This window comes from Aspergillus lentulus, assembly GCF_001445615.1.
Source record: "Aspergillus lentulus DNA, contig: Alt04, strain: IFM 54703, whole genome shotgun sequence".
NCBI classification, from domain to species: Eukaryota; Fungi; Ascomycota; class Eurotiomycetes; order Eurotiales; family Aspergillaceae; genus Aspergillus; species Aspergillus lentulus.
In genome coordinates, this window is record NW_028322122.1 from 3,696,204 (window position 1) to 3,712,223 (window position 16,020).

The 16,020-nt window shown below is 51.0% G+C and overlaps 7 protein-coding genes and 1 non-coding gene across 8 annotated transcripts; 4 read left to right on the plus strand and 4 right to left on the minus strand.

Annotated features, from left to right (window-relative positions):
• Positions 1-159: 159 nt before the first annotated feature.
• Positions 160-2,181, minus strand: ALT_2477 (cytochrome P450; the record flags this gene model as incomplete). Its single annotated transcript, XM_033564416.2, has 5 exons — positions 160-1,175; positions 1,228-1,414; positions 1,473-1,690; positions 1,742-2,050; positions 2,169-2,181. The coding sequence occupies 5 exons, from the start codon at positions 2,179-2,181 to the stop codon at positions 160-162; spliced, it is 1,743 nt and encodes a 580-aa protein (XP_033420307.2).
• A 275-nt stretch (positions 2,182-2,456) lies between these two features.
• ALT_t058 lies at positions 2,457-2,528 on the plus strand. Its single transcript has one exon. It is a non-coding gene; the product is annotated as a tRNA-Arg (tRNA).
• A 226-nt stretch (positions 2,529-2,754) lies between these two features.
• Positions 2,755-5,805, minus strand: ALT_2478 (transcription factor domain-containing protein; the record flags this gene model as incomplete). Its single annotated transcript, XM_089599351.1, has 6 exons — positions 2,755-3,963; positions 4,016-4,512; positions 4,673-4,854; positions 4,924-4,965; positions 5,413-5,659; positions 5,709-5,805. 6 exons carry the CDS (start codon positions 5,803-5,805, stop codon positions 2,755-2,757), a joined length of 2,274 nt encoding a protein of 757 aa, XP_089456497.1.
• Positions 5,806-6,950: 1,145 nt separating this feature from the next.
• On the plus strand, positions 6,951-9,197 carry ALT_2479 (fungal specific transcription factor domain-containing protein; the record flags this gene model as incomplete). The annotated part of the gene is made up of 7 exons (XM_089599352.1): positions 6,951-6,973; positions 7,025-7,369; positions 7,453-8,008; positions 8,060-8,098; positions 8,161-8,238; positions 8,313-8,560; positions 8,618-9,197. 7 exons carry the CDS (start codon positions 6,951-6,953, stop codon positions 9,195-9,197), a joined length of 1,869 nt encoding a protein of 622 aa, XP_089456498.1.
• A 63-nt stretch (positions 9,198-9,260) lies between these two features.
• ALT_2480 (uncharacterized protein) lies at positions 9,261-11,817 on the minus strand (the record flags this gene model as incomplete). Its single annotated transcript, XM_033564412.2, has 4 exons — positions 9,261-9,623; positions 9,671-9,935; positions 9,996-10,413; positions 10,470-11,817. The coding sequence occupies 4 exons, from the start codon at positions 11,815-11,817 to the stop codon at positions 9,261-9,263; spliced, it is 2,394 nt and encodes a 797-aa protein (XP_033420303.2).
• A 356-nt stretch (positions 11,818-12,173) lies between these two features.
• Positions 12,174-12,416, plus strand: ALT_2481 (uncharacterized protein; the record flags this gene model as incomplete). Its single annotated transcript, XM_033564411.2, has 1 exon — positions 12,174-12,416. The coding sequence occupies one exon, from the start codon at positions 12,174-12,176 to the stop codon at positions 12,414-12,416; it is 243 nt and encodes an 80-aa protein (XP_033420302.2).
• A 791-nt stretch (positions 12,417-13,207) lies between these two features.
• Positions 13,208-14,180, plus strand: ALT_2482 (S-(hydroxymethyl)glutathione dehydrogenase; the record flags this gene model as incomplete). Its single annotated transcript, XM_033564410.2, has 3 exons — positions 13,208-13,989; positions 14,035-14,079; positions 14,123-14,180. The coding sequence occupies 3 exons, from the start codon at positions 13,208-13,210 to the stop codon at positions 14,178-14,180; spliced, it is 885 nt and encodes a 294-aa protein (XP_033420301.2).
• Positions 14,181-14,273: 93 nt separating this feature from the next.
• On the minus strand, positions 14,274-15,857 carry ALT_2483 (MFS transporter; the record flags this gene model as incomplete). Its single annotated transcript, XM_033564409.2, has 2 exons — positions 14,274-15,545; positions 15,594-15,857. 2 exons carry the CDS (start codon positions 15,855-15,857, stop codon positions 14,274-14,276), a joined length of 1,536 nt encoding a protein of 511 aa, XP_033420300.2.
• Positions 15,858-16,020: the final 163 nt, after the last annotated feature.

The window sequence follows — 16,020 nt, forward strand, 5'->3', positions numbered from 1 at the left end:
TAGATCATTTCTACACAGTGGTCTCAGACGCAGCTTACTGATAAGAGTAGGGTGTCAAGTAGTACATCAGAACGTTTTCGTATTACCGGAGGACAACTTCACCTTCATCATCATTCCATCTACCGGCTTTGCAGTCACTTGCATTGTCTGTCTTAAATGTCAATCTTGTTGAAAGGTTCCAAGAAGGACCGGCATACTCACGTTGAATAATTTCGACTTGACCTCGTACTGCCCTTGCGGATTGAGAATTGGCTCCCCTGCGCTGTCCGTCGCGACCTCACCGAGCCCAATCTTCACAAACTCGTACCGTCTGACCGCACAAGCCAGAATCACCTGTGCCTCGATTGTCGCAAGTCCCTGGCCAATACAGCTGCGCGGCCCTCGCTCGAACGGTCGCCATGCGCTGGACGGTATGCGATCAGCACCGGCATCACCAAGCCATCGCTCCGGAACAAAATCATCCTTCGATTCCCCGTAGACAGCCTCATCACGATGAATGAGCGTCTCGCAGTTGTACATCAGGACTCCGTCAATGCACAGCGATCTTCCATCTGGCAGTTGAATATACGCATCCGACCCTTGGGGCACAAGTCTCCCTGTTCCTGACGAAGGGTATACACGGAGTGTCTCTTTGATCACGGCGGAGGTATATTGCAACTTCGTGAGGAGTTCTCCGCCGTCCGGCGCAAGCAGTTTATCACGAACTGCTGCCGGAGAAGGATCAGATCCAAAGACGTCGTCGAGTTCACGGCGAATAGACTCAAGAACACGAGGTGTGCGGCTTAGCTCATAAAATGCCCACTGCAGAAGGATGCTAGTTGTGTCATGACCAGCAAACAAAAAAGTTTTCAGCTGATCGCAAGTCTGATCGAGGACATGGGCATCAAGGTGCTCGATACCCTGTAGACTGAGGGCGAGGACACTGCGGGACTTTTTCTCGTTGATGCTGGCTGCCTTCAACTTTTCGAATTTGCGTTTGATGTGATTCTTGATAATGGCATTGAGCCTGCGAGCCAGAGTGTATTGGTGCCATACCACCAAGGGGTTCAACCCGCTTGCGCGGACTGAGCTCTTTCTGTGGTAGCTTGCAGCGAGCTCGTGGTAGAGCCTAACCATCTCGCTCTGCTTGTCTAGGGGAAGCTGAGCTCCCAAGTCCTCGTCCATTGTCACGGCGCCTATAAAGCTATATGAGCACCAACACGTCTCCTTAGACAGTCGGATTCCTACCGATTATATCAAATGTGAGATTTGTACATGTCTCAGCTAGGCTAAAATCTCCTCCAGACTGGGCATAACGTTCAAGTGTCTCGAAAAATGGCACCGTCTTGTCCAGTATGCACGGGAGCAAGGTCAATAAATGCTGAGGCGCAAATCCAGGATTAAACCGTTTGCGAAGGCTTTTCCATTCATCGCCCTGTTTTTATCAGCTAAAGTCTTCCATATTAAGCATACAACCTAGGTGTTGAATATACCTCGGAAGTAAGGATCGAATGAGGACCCATCAGGTACTTATAAGCCTGCAGCGTCGGGGTCTTGGGCATACCATACGGGAACTGCTTCGAGCTCCTGGCTACCTGTTCTGCAATCTCATGGCTGCAGACGATACCCATAGGATGCTGTATCGGGCGTACATCGAGGAGATACACCGGTGGGTTACCAAGGTGGGCCTTGATTTCCGCGAATACATGATCTTCTTTGTATCAGTTTGTGCATTTGAGAAACTTCGCAAGATGAAACTTACCAATATGCCTGTTTGGCTCACCGCGGGAAATAAAGGCGTTGAGATCCTTCATATGACCCCATACGCGCGACGGCTTCGGCTGTGGCCACGCTGCGAATTGCTTGGTGCGATAGTAGTCGAGCTTATTGAGTAGCCAGAAAGCCACCAGCGGAAGTGCTGCTAGAACAGAAAGAATTAGCAACATGTCCGCAGAGGGGATCCAAGTATCTTGAGGTGGGTAGTGACAGAAAGGAAGTTGGACATCGGAGAACGTGGTCGCGTATGCATATTCATGCGGGGGATCATCCTTGGCGGTCTGCAGGATGCATCCTGGTAGAGATGAGCTATCTTAGGTCACATCCTGGTGCAATATTATATCTCTCTTGTTTTAGGTTTAGACTGTCAGCACTACGGGAACGGAGGTCTGTTGAAGAAATAGGATACTGACCGTGAGGTTTCATCGAAGCGTGATGAAGCGGATAACTATATATTTGTACACAACGGAGGACAGCGGCCATCGACTTAGTGTCCAAGACGAGGAAGTTAATGGGTATGAAGGAGCAATCAATCGCAAGTGTTATTGCTTATCATTGTCTCATTATTTTGAGCCAGACAATGTATGCCAACCGGAAACATTGTATGAGTTTTGAGCAGTAGTAAAGCGAAGCACATAATGTGAAAGCGCAGGGGCTATTAGTATATCTATTATTGGGTGCTCCCATATCACAAGCAAATTGGCCGGATGGCGCAATGGTAGCGCGTTGGTTTTCGGCACCAAAGGTTGCGCGTTCGAATCGCGTTTCGGTCGTATCTTTTTGCTTTTTTGTTTTCCCCCTTTCCCCCTCCGCTCCGCTTTTATTCCTCGGATCTATCTACACCTTCACCCCCAAGTATCTCAAATTTCTGTGTATTCGATTTGATTTTCCTACCAATTTCAATTTATTGTCCTCTCGACCAACTAAAGCTTTTAATGCCTAAATAACAGGAGGTCATCATTCATTAGATGCTGATACGCGTGGATCAGCCACCAAGCATCACAGAAATTGTGAAAGATAACTCTCATTAGAGAGAGGATCATCAAGCCCGATGTTTGGACTGTCATCTACCGACGGGATAACATTTGCAAAGGACATGCCCGATTCCAAGAAATTGTAAAAGTCGTCAGTTTCGTTTACTTCAAAATCAGGATGCGAGACTGACGGTTCCGCTATGGCGGATTCTGAAGTGATTAATCTCGACAGGTCGTTCTGAGTCCCAGGAGCGGTGACATTGCTCAATTTCTCAATCATGCGACCGGCAAGAGAAGAGGTGTCTTGCAATTGATGCAGGATTTCCGAGTATTTCTGGAGCATTCTTTGACTCGCTTCATTCGTTTGAGGATAAGCCGATTCCACAGCCCTGATATGGAACTCCACTCCCGGCACGAGAATAGCGATGCTGGAATTAGGAAGCAGGTTGATGAAACCCAAGCGATGCAGTTCATCGAAGATGAGGCTAATTTTGTTTAGGATGTGCTCTTTTGCGTGGCTGTTGCTCCCCACACTGCGAGTGCAGACGACATACGCTGAGGCCAGATAAAGCAATAGAAGCCAGGCACGATGGATAATTATGAACCTTTCCAGCTCCATGACAGTCGATGAGACCGGCGATTGATGACGAAGCGCTGGCGGCAATTGTGCGTGCCATTTGCCCAATCTCTGGGCAAACTCCGCGATTTCAGTAGGGGAAGCCTTGTTCTCCGCATTTGCAAGTCCTCCCTCGCGACCGGATGAGTCAGACAAGTCTGCTGATGGTCCAGGAAATTGTCCTATCTGACAGAGCCTGGCTTTCTCAATGAACAACCTCGCTAGGAACTGTTGATACTGCACGTCGCGGAGGAAGTCGCAGCTCTCTACCAATGTTTGGGCGTTGGCGCATAAGGCACCGAATCTGAAATCGCGCGTACTGGGAAGAGGGGTGTCGCATAGACTGCCGTTTTCTGGAATGTTCATCGAGGTAAGAAGATTACTCGATGTTATTCGCACATGACTGTATATGGACCACCACGTCCGTCTCCATATTTGTTGTTTTCTTGCGTTTGCGTTGACCATTTGAGTTTGACACGAGCTGATCATAGAGATGCAGATACCCAACCGCTGGGTGAGTTCTTTCTGGTCGCGGTGCGGCTCAGGGTGAGATACCATCAACAGAATCGCTTGAGCAGTAGCGAGTCGGTCGTCTTCGCATTCGAGATCGAGAAGCACCTGCACAGATGAGTTTGGACCTAACGTTGTCGAGGCAGGGGTAGAGAGGTACCTTCACTTTGCGGGATAGACTCTCACGGAAAACACTGCGTGAAGGATATCCTTCGGCACGGATATGACACACATCGACAAAAGCTGATGCAGCAAACAGCACGGCGTGAAATAGCAACAGACCGATCCGATGAGATCCACTATTATCGGCGACAGCTGATAGAAATTCATGTAGCCCCAGGATAGGCATGTGCGGATGGACCCAGAGCAGATAGCTCTTTAGTAGCTCATTGCGGAGCGTGTCGCTGGGGAGGTCAAGCGCCCCACTACGTCGAAGATACTCGACATCGTCTCTGTGCAGTCTGTCTGGGAGACCGGCCAGGTAGCCCGGCAAGTGGGCAGCCGGTGGATCGGCGGAGCCGGGCCCAAAAAGTTGATTGATGATAGAGATATGGTAGTCGAGAGGGATGGTTGATGGGACGGCGGGATTCCCGGCCATACCGTTTTTCAGGTTGCATTCTCGCTCGCTTTCCCTGAGCTGCGAGGCGAATATATCCTCTTCACGATATCAGTCATCCTGATGGACACCCTACCTTACGGAAAGTGACAAACCGGGACAATATGTGAGCAACGAGCTTGGCTCCTCGGTCACGCTACGGGGACTGCAACAATCAGCAATGCAATCAATATCCCGTTTATGTTACTGAGCAAGACTCACGGTGTGCTGCCGTGGGCGTCACAGTCCAATTTGGCCCGACGACAGGACGAACACGAGCCTCCACTGACGCCAACATAACATCGCTGCCTCGTTTTAACGCAGTTTGAACAAGCTCCAGACTCGGCAGTTCTTGTACGTCTGGGAACGGAGTGCATTGCGGCAGTTGCGAGCCCAGAACGCTACTGTGAAGCTAAGATCGAGGCGTGGAGATTTTTTCTACTGGCGCTGTGTGAATCATGCGACGGTCTTACCGACCGACAGTGACGATCCGCGACCCGCCGACCCGACCGGGCCTGCCGCGGCACACCAAAAAAGTCTCCGGAAACCCCAGGGTCGATGCTGCAATCAGCCCGACTCCGAAAGTGTCATTGGCTGGCTACAAAACTCTAAGACAAACAGGGTTAAAGATAAAGAAAACCTGATTGGACAAACGCGAAAGATCGGTCTGGGGCCCCAGATTCGGGTATACGCGGGTCGCCTGTCCGAGGACCGCCGACCCGGATTACGCCTTTTTGATACTGTTGCAATTGTGGAGAGAAGCTAAATCTGGACGGAGTGATCGCTGCAGACAGTGTTCATTTGTGACTAGTGTCCATGGCTGGTCTCGTTCATGCTGAAGCTCCAAGCTGGGGATCCTGAGAGAACCCTGACCATGTCTCAAGTTTAGAGCAGTCACCAGGCCACCAGCACCCTGCCTCCTAAACTAGGGACATTGAACTCCCTTTGCTTACAATACCTACCCGAGACGAGGTTCCTGCCTCGCATTGTCAAGAGCATTCAGGTAATGCACACGGTCTTTGACATAGAACTCGACGTCGACCTTGTTGCGCAGGTGTGCCTCTCCACCGTCGAGCGTGCCAGCCTTAATTCCCGTCTTGTCGCTCATGATCTCCAGCTCCGAGTACAGGCTCGATCCGCAATCACCACAGAAGAAGTGCTTGTTGACCTTACCACTGTCACCCGTGGCATCATATGATCGCGGAGTTCCTGACTGGTATTAGCTATGTGAATATATATCACCTATTGGTGGTCATACCTTTAGTGACCTTAAACGAATCTCTTGGAACAATAACATTGGAGGTGAATGCACTGCCGGTCCACTTTTCAATGGTGGTCTCAGTCTTCGTCGCCATCCTGTAGGGACATTCGGCCTCAGGGAACTGCCCATACCTTTTGACAGTCAATGCAGTGGCAGAGGCAGCTCATTAAGGGCTCAGCTTGAATACAGACATTAGCATGAGAATAGACGAATAATGCGATTGACTTACAGCTTGAGGTATAGGTGATGGCACCGCACATGCAGCTTCCGTTAAGAGTCATGGTCGCGACCTATTATTCCCTGTCGTTGAAATGGTAAACTACATCAGAGATTTAAGGCTGGATTATACATACGTTTGCATTTTATACGAGCAGCGATCACTGAATTTTGACTTGCTCTTGGGTCTTGGTCGTATAAGCGGGGTAATCTCTGACACAACAGACGCCGAATTGTGGACATCTGACTTGTCATTTGGCGATAGTAAGAACTTTGACTTGATAAGGGAAGAGTGGCATAGGTAACATTTGAGCTGGAGCAATGATTGTTCACCACCCTAGGCCATTAATGGATATTTCCCCGAAAAGATACTGTCAATCACGGAGCCAAAGACCGAATCATCATATCAAGGGCGGTTGAGTGCACTCAAATCACTGAGCTAAAAGGTGCCAAGACAACCATTTCTAGTTAAGAGAAATGATAGTGCAGCAGATATTCAACAAAGACTACATCAAGAATATATGCCTTCCTCGTCAAGTTGCAGATATCTGAAACTCGACAACCATATCGACGGAGCAGCACCTCGCCAAGGCAGGCAGTAAGACATTTCGGCGACCCTAAATTGGTGCGCCGTCTTGGAATGGGAACTTCCAGCTGCTCGGAATCCTCGGAATCAAGATGCAGAAATTATTGGTATGTTTGATTATGCATCTATCTTTGTTATTACGACCCCAGGAGTTTTTATTCGATGACCGAGGGTGTACTAAGGTAAATTATCATCGTAGAGAGCAGCCGCGAATGCGATTTATAAGCAAGTATCACGTGATAGACATCTTCCCCGAAATGGTCGGCGATATTGGGACTTTGGAGTCAATGATCGGCCCGTGACTCCTCATATGCAAAGATGAATGATCGAATCAATCGCCCTGTGAAAGCTGCCTGTCTAGCTTGGTACGTATAATCCCTGTTATTTTTGAACAGTAGCTGACGTTCCTCCCAGTCGCACTTCGAAAACACGCTGTGATGGCCAAAACCCGTGCCGACCCGTAGGCCATGTACCATACTCTTGAAACGTAAATTCAATCCGCTAATGCCAGACGTGTTGCAAAGTGCACATTAAGAGATCGCATTTGCACCTACAGACCCAGTAGAAGGGGCGGGCCTCGTCGAGGTCATCGACAGGCTGTCGAGTCAACTCCGCTACCGCCATCACAGGCCGCAGCAATAATCGATGCTCCGCAGTCTACCCCTTCACTGACAGATGAGTCCACTCTGACGCCGGTGGACTCGAATCTCTGGGGTTCAGCGACTCCTTTTTCTTCGCTTGGCAGGAACCACGATTCAGGCAGAGCCCTGAAAGGCGTTTGGTCCCCTCCACATACGGAGTCACAAGGTGATCTCCAAGGGCCGGTTCTGCGGGTGTATACTTCCGAAGAAGAAATGTATGTGGCGGAAACGACATCGCTGGCCAATGCAGCTTGTGATTCCTTGTAATTACTAACTGTGGATGTTGGATGTTTTGCAGACAAAATGCCTATTACCATTTTGTCCATCCGTGTCTACCTCTACTGCCCCCTCCTCCGACGTCGTCTCTGCCTCAGGAAAATCCACATGTCTTCCAGCCCTCGCATGGCCTGGCCGGCACAGTGGAGCTATCCTGTCTGCCCTACCAGCCGACGTCCTCGCTGAGTCTAGCACTATCTGCCATTCTGATCTTGATACCACCTCCGCATGATCGGAATCAATCCGAACCCTGCAGTGTGTGGCTACGACGGTCCTACGCTCAGCTCTTTGCGCAAGCTGCTCTCCGTACGGCAGAGAAGGAGATAGAGGACTTTGCAGGCGGCTGGTCAAGCTCCGATGGTTTGGTAGAAGGCCGAACTTTCCATCCGCAATTACCGACCCAGTTGCACCCGATTCTGGCCCTGATTGTCCTCAGTGTATATGACTTGTGTCAATGTGGTAATAAATCACGTATGCGGATGCGCGCTAATCAAGCCATTACCACAGCTATGGATTATTCGCTTCACCAGCTTGACGAGAACGCAATAGAAGCACAGCGTCGAGCATGGTGGACTGCGGTTTGTGTTCCCTGAGTTGAAAATTAACAATGCGGGCTAATGATCAAATAGGTCATCGTCATGTACCATTCGTCGGCCATCAATGACTCGGTAGGCTGAAAGATCAACTTGAACATCCTACAGGCATCTGAAGCACTGACGATTTTCAGTAGTCGCCCATCATCAACATCAGTGATCCGAGAATAACCACTCCATATCCTAGCTTTGATATTCACTGTAAAGCCTCAGAGGTAGTAAACTTCGTTTCGAACATTTCACATGCCGGACCCATGTGTTTAATCTGTATATGGCTAACGCTCGCTAGCCTTGGTCGCTCTTACTGAAAGCGCAGGACGCCATCGTCTCCGTCTGCGCTGTGATGCGCCCAGTAACTGCGAAAAGCCAAAACGGTTCACCGGCACTAGATCTCCGTGAACAGGCTTGTCGTCTTGACAGGCACATACTATCATTGGCGGCGGACTGTGACCTGGAGTCGGAAGCAGCGGAAAACGATCGAGCCGAAAACCTAGCCGCTTTGAGCCTGTGGAAGACTGCTTGTGCCATGACACATACGTGGGTGCCTTGGTCGAATCTATCAAAGATTGGAAACTGATTGTATTGATGTGCCAGTGCCCGAGTCAAGCTCCATCGCTATAGAGCCTTCTCCGACATTCCCATCTTTTTGGAGAAGCATTGCGACCTTGATTTTCTCAAGCTGGATGGTTTTCCATCGCAGACCGCCTCACTTCCGGCGCAGTCGGATCTGGATTCGATCTTTCCCTTTACCCAGAACGAGTCATCGGTCATCTGCTTAAAGTCGTCCCTTGCAATTTCGCGTGCCCTAGCAGGCCTACCACTCTCAGTTTACCTGCCTCTGCGTACAGAACCAAGAATCAGCTCCGATGCCACAGGATACACCGGATCCCTGCCATTTTTCAAATGTGCCGCGATGCAGGCCTCCTACGTGTTGTATATGCTGGTGCACCGGGTCCGGGCGGCGCTGTCATCAAAACGCCTTTCGGTCTGCTATCCGCTGCTAAACCACCCAGAACCCGTGACCGAAGTTCAAGACGCAAACCGCTTGATAGAGGAGCTCCGCAACGGGGCCCATTCTATGATTGTCTGCATGAAGCGGGACTTGATTTTTGAAGGTATTGGCAGCATGATACGCGATCTTGACGCAGCCTATTTCTCTCTTTTTCCGAACTAAGTCACTTTATGCGGGGTAAATCTCCTTCTAATCCTACAATAGCGAGCACTAGAAACTTTCCCATCAGCTGAACGTGGGACGGATCTCCTGCTCCCAGTCAAAACTCTCCAGCAAGGCCATGAAATCAACATCATCTCCTATCGTCATTCCGTTGATGGGAGGATCTGGAAACGGTTGGTCTGTCATTGGCGATAGTACCCGATCAAGGACTTGTCTGATGAGCATCTGCCCTTGCAGCGCAATTTCATAATCTCCCTCGTGTTGCTGGATGAAGGTGTCTGCGTGCGAGATGAATACGCTTAGTTTTTGGATGACCTCCGAGCGAGGGAAAAGTGCACAAGACAGCGCTGGTTCAAGTTTTGGCTGAGAGTGTCGGAGTAGTTCGGTCGCTAAGGCACCTGCAGCAGGAAGGCCTACATAGCAAAGCTGTGTACGATCAGCGGTGATCAACAGTGACGAGGTAGAACGCTTACATCGAGGGTCGTCAACATGTGAGGCTTGAGGGCTCGCATCTGCATCGATACCATGTCAAGTAAACAAGTGATGATCTCCAGAGAGACGTTGATCAATGCATCGTGACCCTTGCCTATTCGTTTGACGAGAGTCGAATAGATTAGGAAGTCCTGGTGCAGAAACTCCAGATGCAAGCTTGCAAGCTCCGGATTGGTCGACTCAGGGCCCCATTGCAGGAAGGCGGGCAGTTCAGAGCGCCATTGGCGTGCTCTCTTAAGGACTCTCCTGTCGGGCTATCATCAATACCGGAGCTTGATCTCACGAGCGCAAAGCGGACGCACTTACTCAGCATGTTCTTCCACATTGTCGCGGCCCTGGCCAATGGACAACTCTAGTATATCCTCTCGAATCAAGCAGGCAAGGTGGATGGTACGTCCTCTTGCGCCGCTGCCCAGTTTCCTCTCTGTATTCCAGCCTTGCGCATCCAGTTTCTGCAGTGCAGCCTGCCGCACTGTAGGAGCGGCGATCAACTCTTCCCAGGTCAGGTCCAGCGGCGACTGGATATTGCAGTACTGTTTGCATATCCGGGGCGGCCTACCAAGGAACAGCGCCAGGTCTTTGTCCATGCCGTATGCCCCGATCATGATCCTCTTCCGCAACTCAGATAGGAAAAAGGGAATGTTACTGTCGTCCCCCGCCTGATGAAGGCCCAGAGCAAAGACAATCGTGGTGAGATCACCGAGTTTCTGCCAGGTTCTGTAATCTGTCCTTTTCATCAGTCTGAATTCTGGATTTCCTCGGACCGAGCACAAAACTTACCGCCTGTGCCATACGTATGATGGACCAAGACCGAGTGCTGAAGTATTGCGCAGCAAAGACTATCGCTGATCGTCCCCAATCTATCACATAACTGTAGACAAATATCGCTCGCTGCCAGCGCAATCCGCCGTAGCCCCTTTCTATCCTTGCCCGGGAGGGTTCCGCTCTGGAAGATCGGATCGTCATGCGCAACGTGATAGATCGCATAGCCTATCGCAGAGAGGAGAAGCGCATAGGTGTCCCATCGAGCAGCACTCAGCGCTACATACTCCGACAGCGTCATCGAAGCCCGCAACTCGATTTCTGTAGCTGTATTGCGGAAAAAGGACCTCGACAGCTCCAGCACACATGCGTACTTGTCCTGCAAACCCTCCGTAGCATCCCGGTACAGATCTCGAAGGTCCTTGATTAAGCACCGGAACATCTGGGTGCTGAAGATCCATCCTTCCCAGATAGCAAACCGCTTCTCCAGGAGCTCTTCAAAAACCGGCAAGTGATCCAAGAGTAGCAGCACCTGCGCCCCCAGCTCCACCTGTCTCGAGTCAACCGCCGCTGCGATCGATCCTGAAGCGGAACTCCCGCTGTCTCGCGGCCGCATCGCATGGTCCAAGACAGCAGCATACCCCGTGACGTTGTCGGAGTAACTGGTTAGTCCCAGAAAGCCGGGGTTGGCAAATGGCCGCTTCTCCCATGCATGCGACTCGCCAATTGTCAGAGGTGACGCAGAGACGGATGCGGATACGGACACAGACACGGCGTGAATGCCAATGGGGGAGACACTCGCATTGACGCTGACGTTTGCGTTCCGGCTGTGGCTTTGGCTTGGACCATGGGTTAGTTTCTGCCTGGGTTTTCGAATCGCCGCTGCCTTGCTCTGGCGCGGTTCTGTGAGGGGAGCAGGATGATGCGCTGCTGAGGATCGAGAGACTGTAGAGGATACAGACAAGTCGCGGATGCTATCACTTGCAATCGGGTCTTGGTTTTGGCTCTGTGCTATTGCATTGCTTTGGCGGGGTTTCGTGAGGGGGGAAGGGTGATAATAGCACTCGTCTGTTCGACCCCGGCGGACGCAGCGGTTACATATCGGCTTCGCATGGTCGCACCCCAGTTTCGATTTTCTGCATGGCTCGCAGGAGGGGAGCTGGCCGTTGCGACGTTTTCGTTCCATGTTCTCTGGATGGTTTGTGGATGCAACTGGTGGTTCAGTTAGTAGATTGACAACAATCAGTAAGACGGCGTTCGGCGTTCCCCAGGCCAGTTTGCCCCCGAATCGGGAATAGTCCGACAAGAGCGAGAATTGCCCCTGGTTGGCTAGACTGATGGTTATGGATTCGGTGCTTTGCTTCATGTATGGACTATACTTGATTCATCCAAGTTTTCGCCCTAGACTGCAATTATCATCTACTCTATCAGGTTGTTGTAATATTGCTCTTTTGAAGTTCATTGATGGACGGAGTTCGTATGGTCGTTTGTTGATGGTCGGAGTCGGAGTTCGATAAGAACTCTAGTAAGATGTAGTTCGATTGATCCATTACTCCGAATGTTCAACTCCGAGGGCAAAAAATGCTGCCTGCAATGATCAATCTGTATGCCTGTATGCCTGGACGACTGGAATATAAATATGTGCATGATTCAAGGTCTGAAGACATAGATCGATCTCTGCAATCAACGAAAGAACACAGATCAGCTGCTTACGTCTTCATCATGCCTCTCTCCCTCTCAAACCCCTTCAAATCATCCAAATCGCAACGCCAGACGACAGAGAAAGCCCAGAAGACTGTCAAGGATGAGTCGTCATCTGTCTACAGCGATGCTGCCACGCTGGTAGCGGGCAAAGAACAATCACCAAAGTCGGCGCCAGACTTTCAAAACCATCGGGGCCTCGACTTTAGTTCTACGCGATATAGTATGGTTCCTTCCCTGATATTCGCTTTCGTTGTTGACTGATGCTAAATGCTAATATTTGCATCAATATAGCCCCGATGGGAATGTGCCCTCGTTCCTAAACCAGAGTGACTACCTTGTGCTCGATGAATGGGAAGGTGGAACAGAATGTGGCCTAACGAAGGATGATTGATGACATGTTACTTCTGCTGTGGAGCTCATACTACAGCTCTATTCATAATAATATACGATCTAAAACTTACTAAACACGGCATGCCGCTTGTAAACACTCCCGACTTACTTCTCCGGATCATAGAGTATATTCTGCCAGCTGACGGCATGGACGGCTTGGATATCTAGTCAAAGCACTGTAATAACAACCTTATCAAGGCTATACATTCAGCCGACTGACATTTTCTCCAACTACTGAGTACGGTTGGATCGGTCTAGAACTGTGTCAGCATCAACTCCAAATGGCGCCACATCAATCGGCAATTGTATGCCGAGGTATCCCAGTCCGCAGACGCGGGGTATGCGGACGACCACCTGGAAGGCTTTGAATAGAAATACTTGAAGGGCAGATATATCTGCACCTCCATCACTGACCACGAACTCAAACCCCACTACCAAAATGCAAGCAATAATATTCAAAGCCCCATTGGAGGTCACGCTGGACACGCGCCCAATCCCGCGGATCCAAGATCCCACGGACGTAATCATCAAAGTTCGCTACACAGCACTATGTGGCAGGTCGGACTCCCCCGTCCCTTACCACAAATCATAGCAAATAACGAGAGAGATGCAGTGAACTCCACGTCTTCCGCGGCCACCAACCCTCCAGCACAGGCTTCGTAATGGGCCACGAATTCACCGGCGAAGTCGTCGAAACCGGCCCCGCAGTCAACAACTTTAAAAAGGGCGATCGAGTCGTCTCCCCCTTCACAATCAGCTGCGGCGAATGTTTCTACTGCGCCCAGGGGTGTTCCTCGCGCTGCGCCAAGGGGAAGCTGTTTGGCTCGGCGGTCCTGGACGGAGGACAGGCGGAGTATGTGCGTGTCCCGCTAGCGGATGGCACGCTGGTCGCGGCGCCGGCTGCCGTGGACGAGAAGAAGCTGGTTCTGATGGCTGATATTTTCCCGACGGGGTACTTTGCCGCGAGGAATGCGTTTCAAGGGTGGGATGAGGAGGTGGTGCGGGGGAGTACGGTCGTGCTGTTTGGCTGTGGGCCTGTGGGATTGTGTGCTCTTATCAGTGCGTTGGAGTATCGGCCTGCGGCTTTGATTGCGGTGGACAGTGTGCCGGATAGGCTGGAGCGAGCCAGGAGCTTGGGTGCAGAGGCGTGGAATTTCCAGACAGATGCGCAGGGGCTGCGGGAGAGGGTGCTTGAGTTGACGGATGGGCGGGGGGCGGATGTGGCTATTGAGGTTGTTGGGCATAGCAGTGCGCTGCGGATGGCGTTTGAGTTGCTCAGGCCGTGGGGTCGTATCTCGAGTGTGGGTGTGCATAATGGGGAGATTCCCTGGACGGGGAATGAGGCGTATGGGAAGAATCTGCAGATTCAGATGGGGAGGTGCCCTGTTCGGAGTATCTTTGAAGATGCGTTGGAGCTGCTTGTGAAGAAACAGGATTCACTGGAGTGTGTATTCAATTGCCTTTGATGGACACGGCTGACCATGTCTAGGTTCATGACGGCTGATATTCGACCGCTGTCGGGAGCTATCGCAGCGTAAGTCTTTCGTTTATGTTCTTGGCCATGCTAACAGTTGCAGGTACGATGACTTTAATCAGATGAAATCCCAGAAGATCATCTTTGAGGCCGGAAAGTAATAGCAGTAGTGTCATTATGACCGCCAGTTGAGCGGTATATGTATGTTCGAATTAAGTATATAACAACAAGAATATGCATGCTTAGTATGCAAGTCAACTCCGACGTCTCCCCTGCTCCCTTTGCGCCCTCTTCTGCCGACATCGAATCCCAAAGAACATCGTCCACCACAAACACCCAGTAGACAACACGCATATCAGCGCCAGGGTCGTATACGCCCACCCATGTCCCATGGCATTCGTCATGGGCGCAATGGCCGCCGACGCCCCGGCACCCAACTCACAGCGAAACAGATTATTAGCTGCCGTCGCAGCAGCAGACCGTTTCGGCCACAGATCCACCAAGAGCGCATTCAACACTTGCGACGCGCAGCTAATACCTAACGAGAAGAGGAATAGAAGGATCACCGGACCGGCAAGATTAACCTTATGGTTCATCACCCACCCGTAGGCGATCATCATGACGCAGCAGATGTAAAAAGCCGGCAAGGCAATCTCCAGCCGGGCTCGCTCAATATTGAAATTACTGAGATCGCTCTGCTTCCGTTTCTCAACGGGGAAGCCCGCACGGAGGGCATGGCGGCGGTAGTTCCAGTCGACTAAAGGGCCAGTAACAAAGGAGGCCACAATTCCCCCTGCGCCGATAGGAATGTACATCAATGCGGACTGGATATCGTTGAAACCATAGATCTCATGGAAGGAGGTGGATGCGCCCGTCATCACTGCGTAGAATCCGGAGAATACCAATCCTGCGGCGAGGAGGATCAAGCCGGTTTCGAGCTCGAACGCGATGAGGAGGGTCGGGAGCGGGTTGGGAAACTGGAAGCGGTAGTTCTTGCGGTATTCGGCAATTACCGCTTGGTCTGCCCCGAGTCCAGCTCTCTTGCGACGACGATGTCGGATTATATCGGTGACGTTGTTGTTCAGAGGCGGCGGGGGAACAGATCCGTCACCGACGACTTTACGACACGTTTCAGGGAGGAACAGAAGCAAAATGGCAAAGAAGACAGAGCTAAGGATTAATAAAAACCAGAAGATCCAATGCCAGTCCAGATACTGGCTGATCAGACCGCCGATGATAGGGGAAAGAGACGGACCCAGCATGAGCCCGATCGATGCAAAGGCAATGTATGAGCCTCGTTCGGCGGAGGTGATCATGTCGCCGACGAGACCATTTGATAAAGCAACAGTGCCGCTACTTCCAGCGCTCTGGATGCAGCGAAGCACCATCAACGCTGCATAGCTGTTTTGGAGCGAAAGACCGATGTTTGCAGCGATGTAGATGGTGAAGCAGATGATGTATGCCGGCCGTCTACCTACTTTATCTGAGAAGCCAGCAATCAACATAGGTGAAGCTCCTTGAAGAAGCTAGGCACGTCAGTTATTCATTCAAGACTCCTTATTTGATATACATACGAGATAGGTTGTAACTGTAAGATTGATCTGGGTGATGGATACTCGCAGCGAGGAAGCGATAGTGTCCAACGCCGGAAAATAGATACTGGAGGAGAGTGGGGAGAAGAAGCCTGCCAGGGATCCCATCAAGACAATAGCCCTCTTCTCGTTGGTGGTGAACACAGAGAAATCCTTTGGGGAGACATCTTGACTGGGTTGTGTCTCTTTGGCGATGGCCTCTTGAGCATCTTGCTGCTGCGGCTGCTGCTGCTTCTCAACCGACATGGAAATACAGTTTCTATGACAGACTGGTGTCACCTATGCTCGGATGTTGTGAAACCAGAAAGTTTGCGACCCTGAAACAAAAGAAAAGTATTTAAGCTAGGCCCGCACAGACTGTGGGCTGCCCCATCTCGGAGGCCCGGTTCAGGGCCGGCATCGGGAGTTG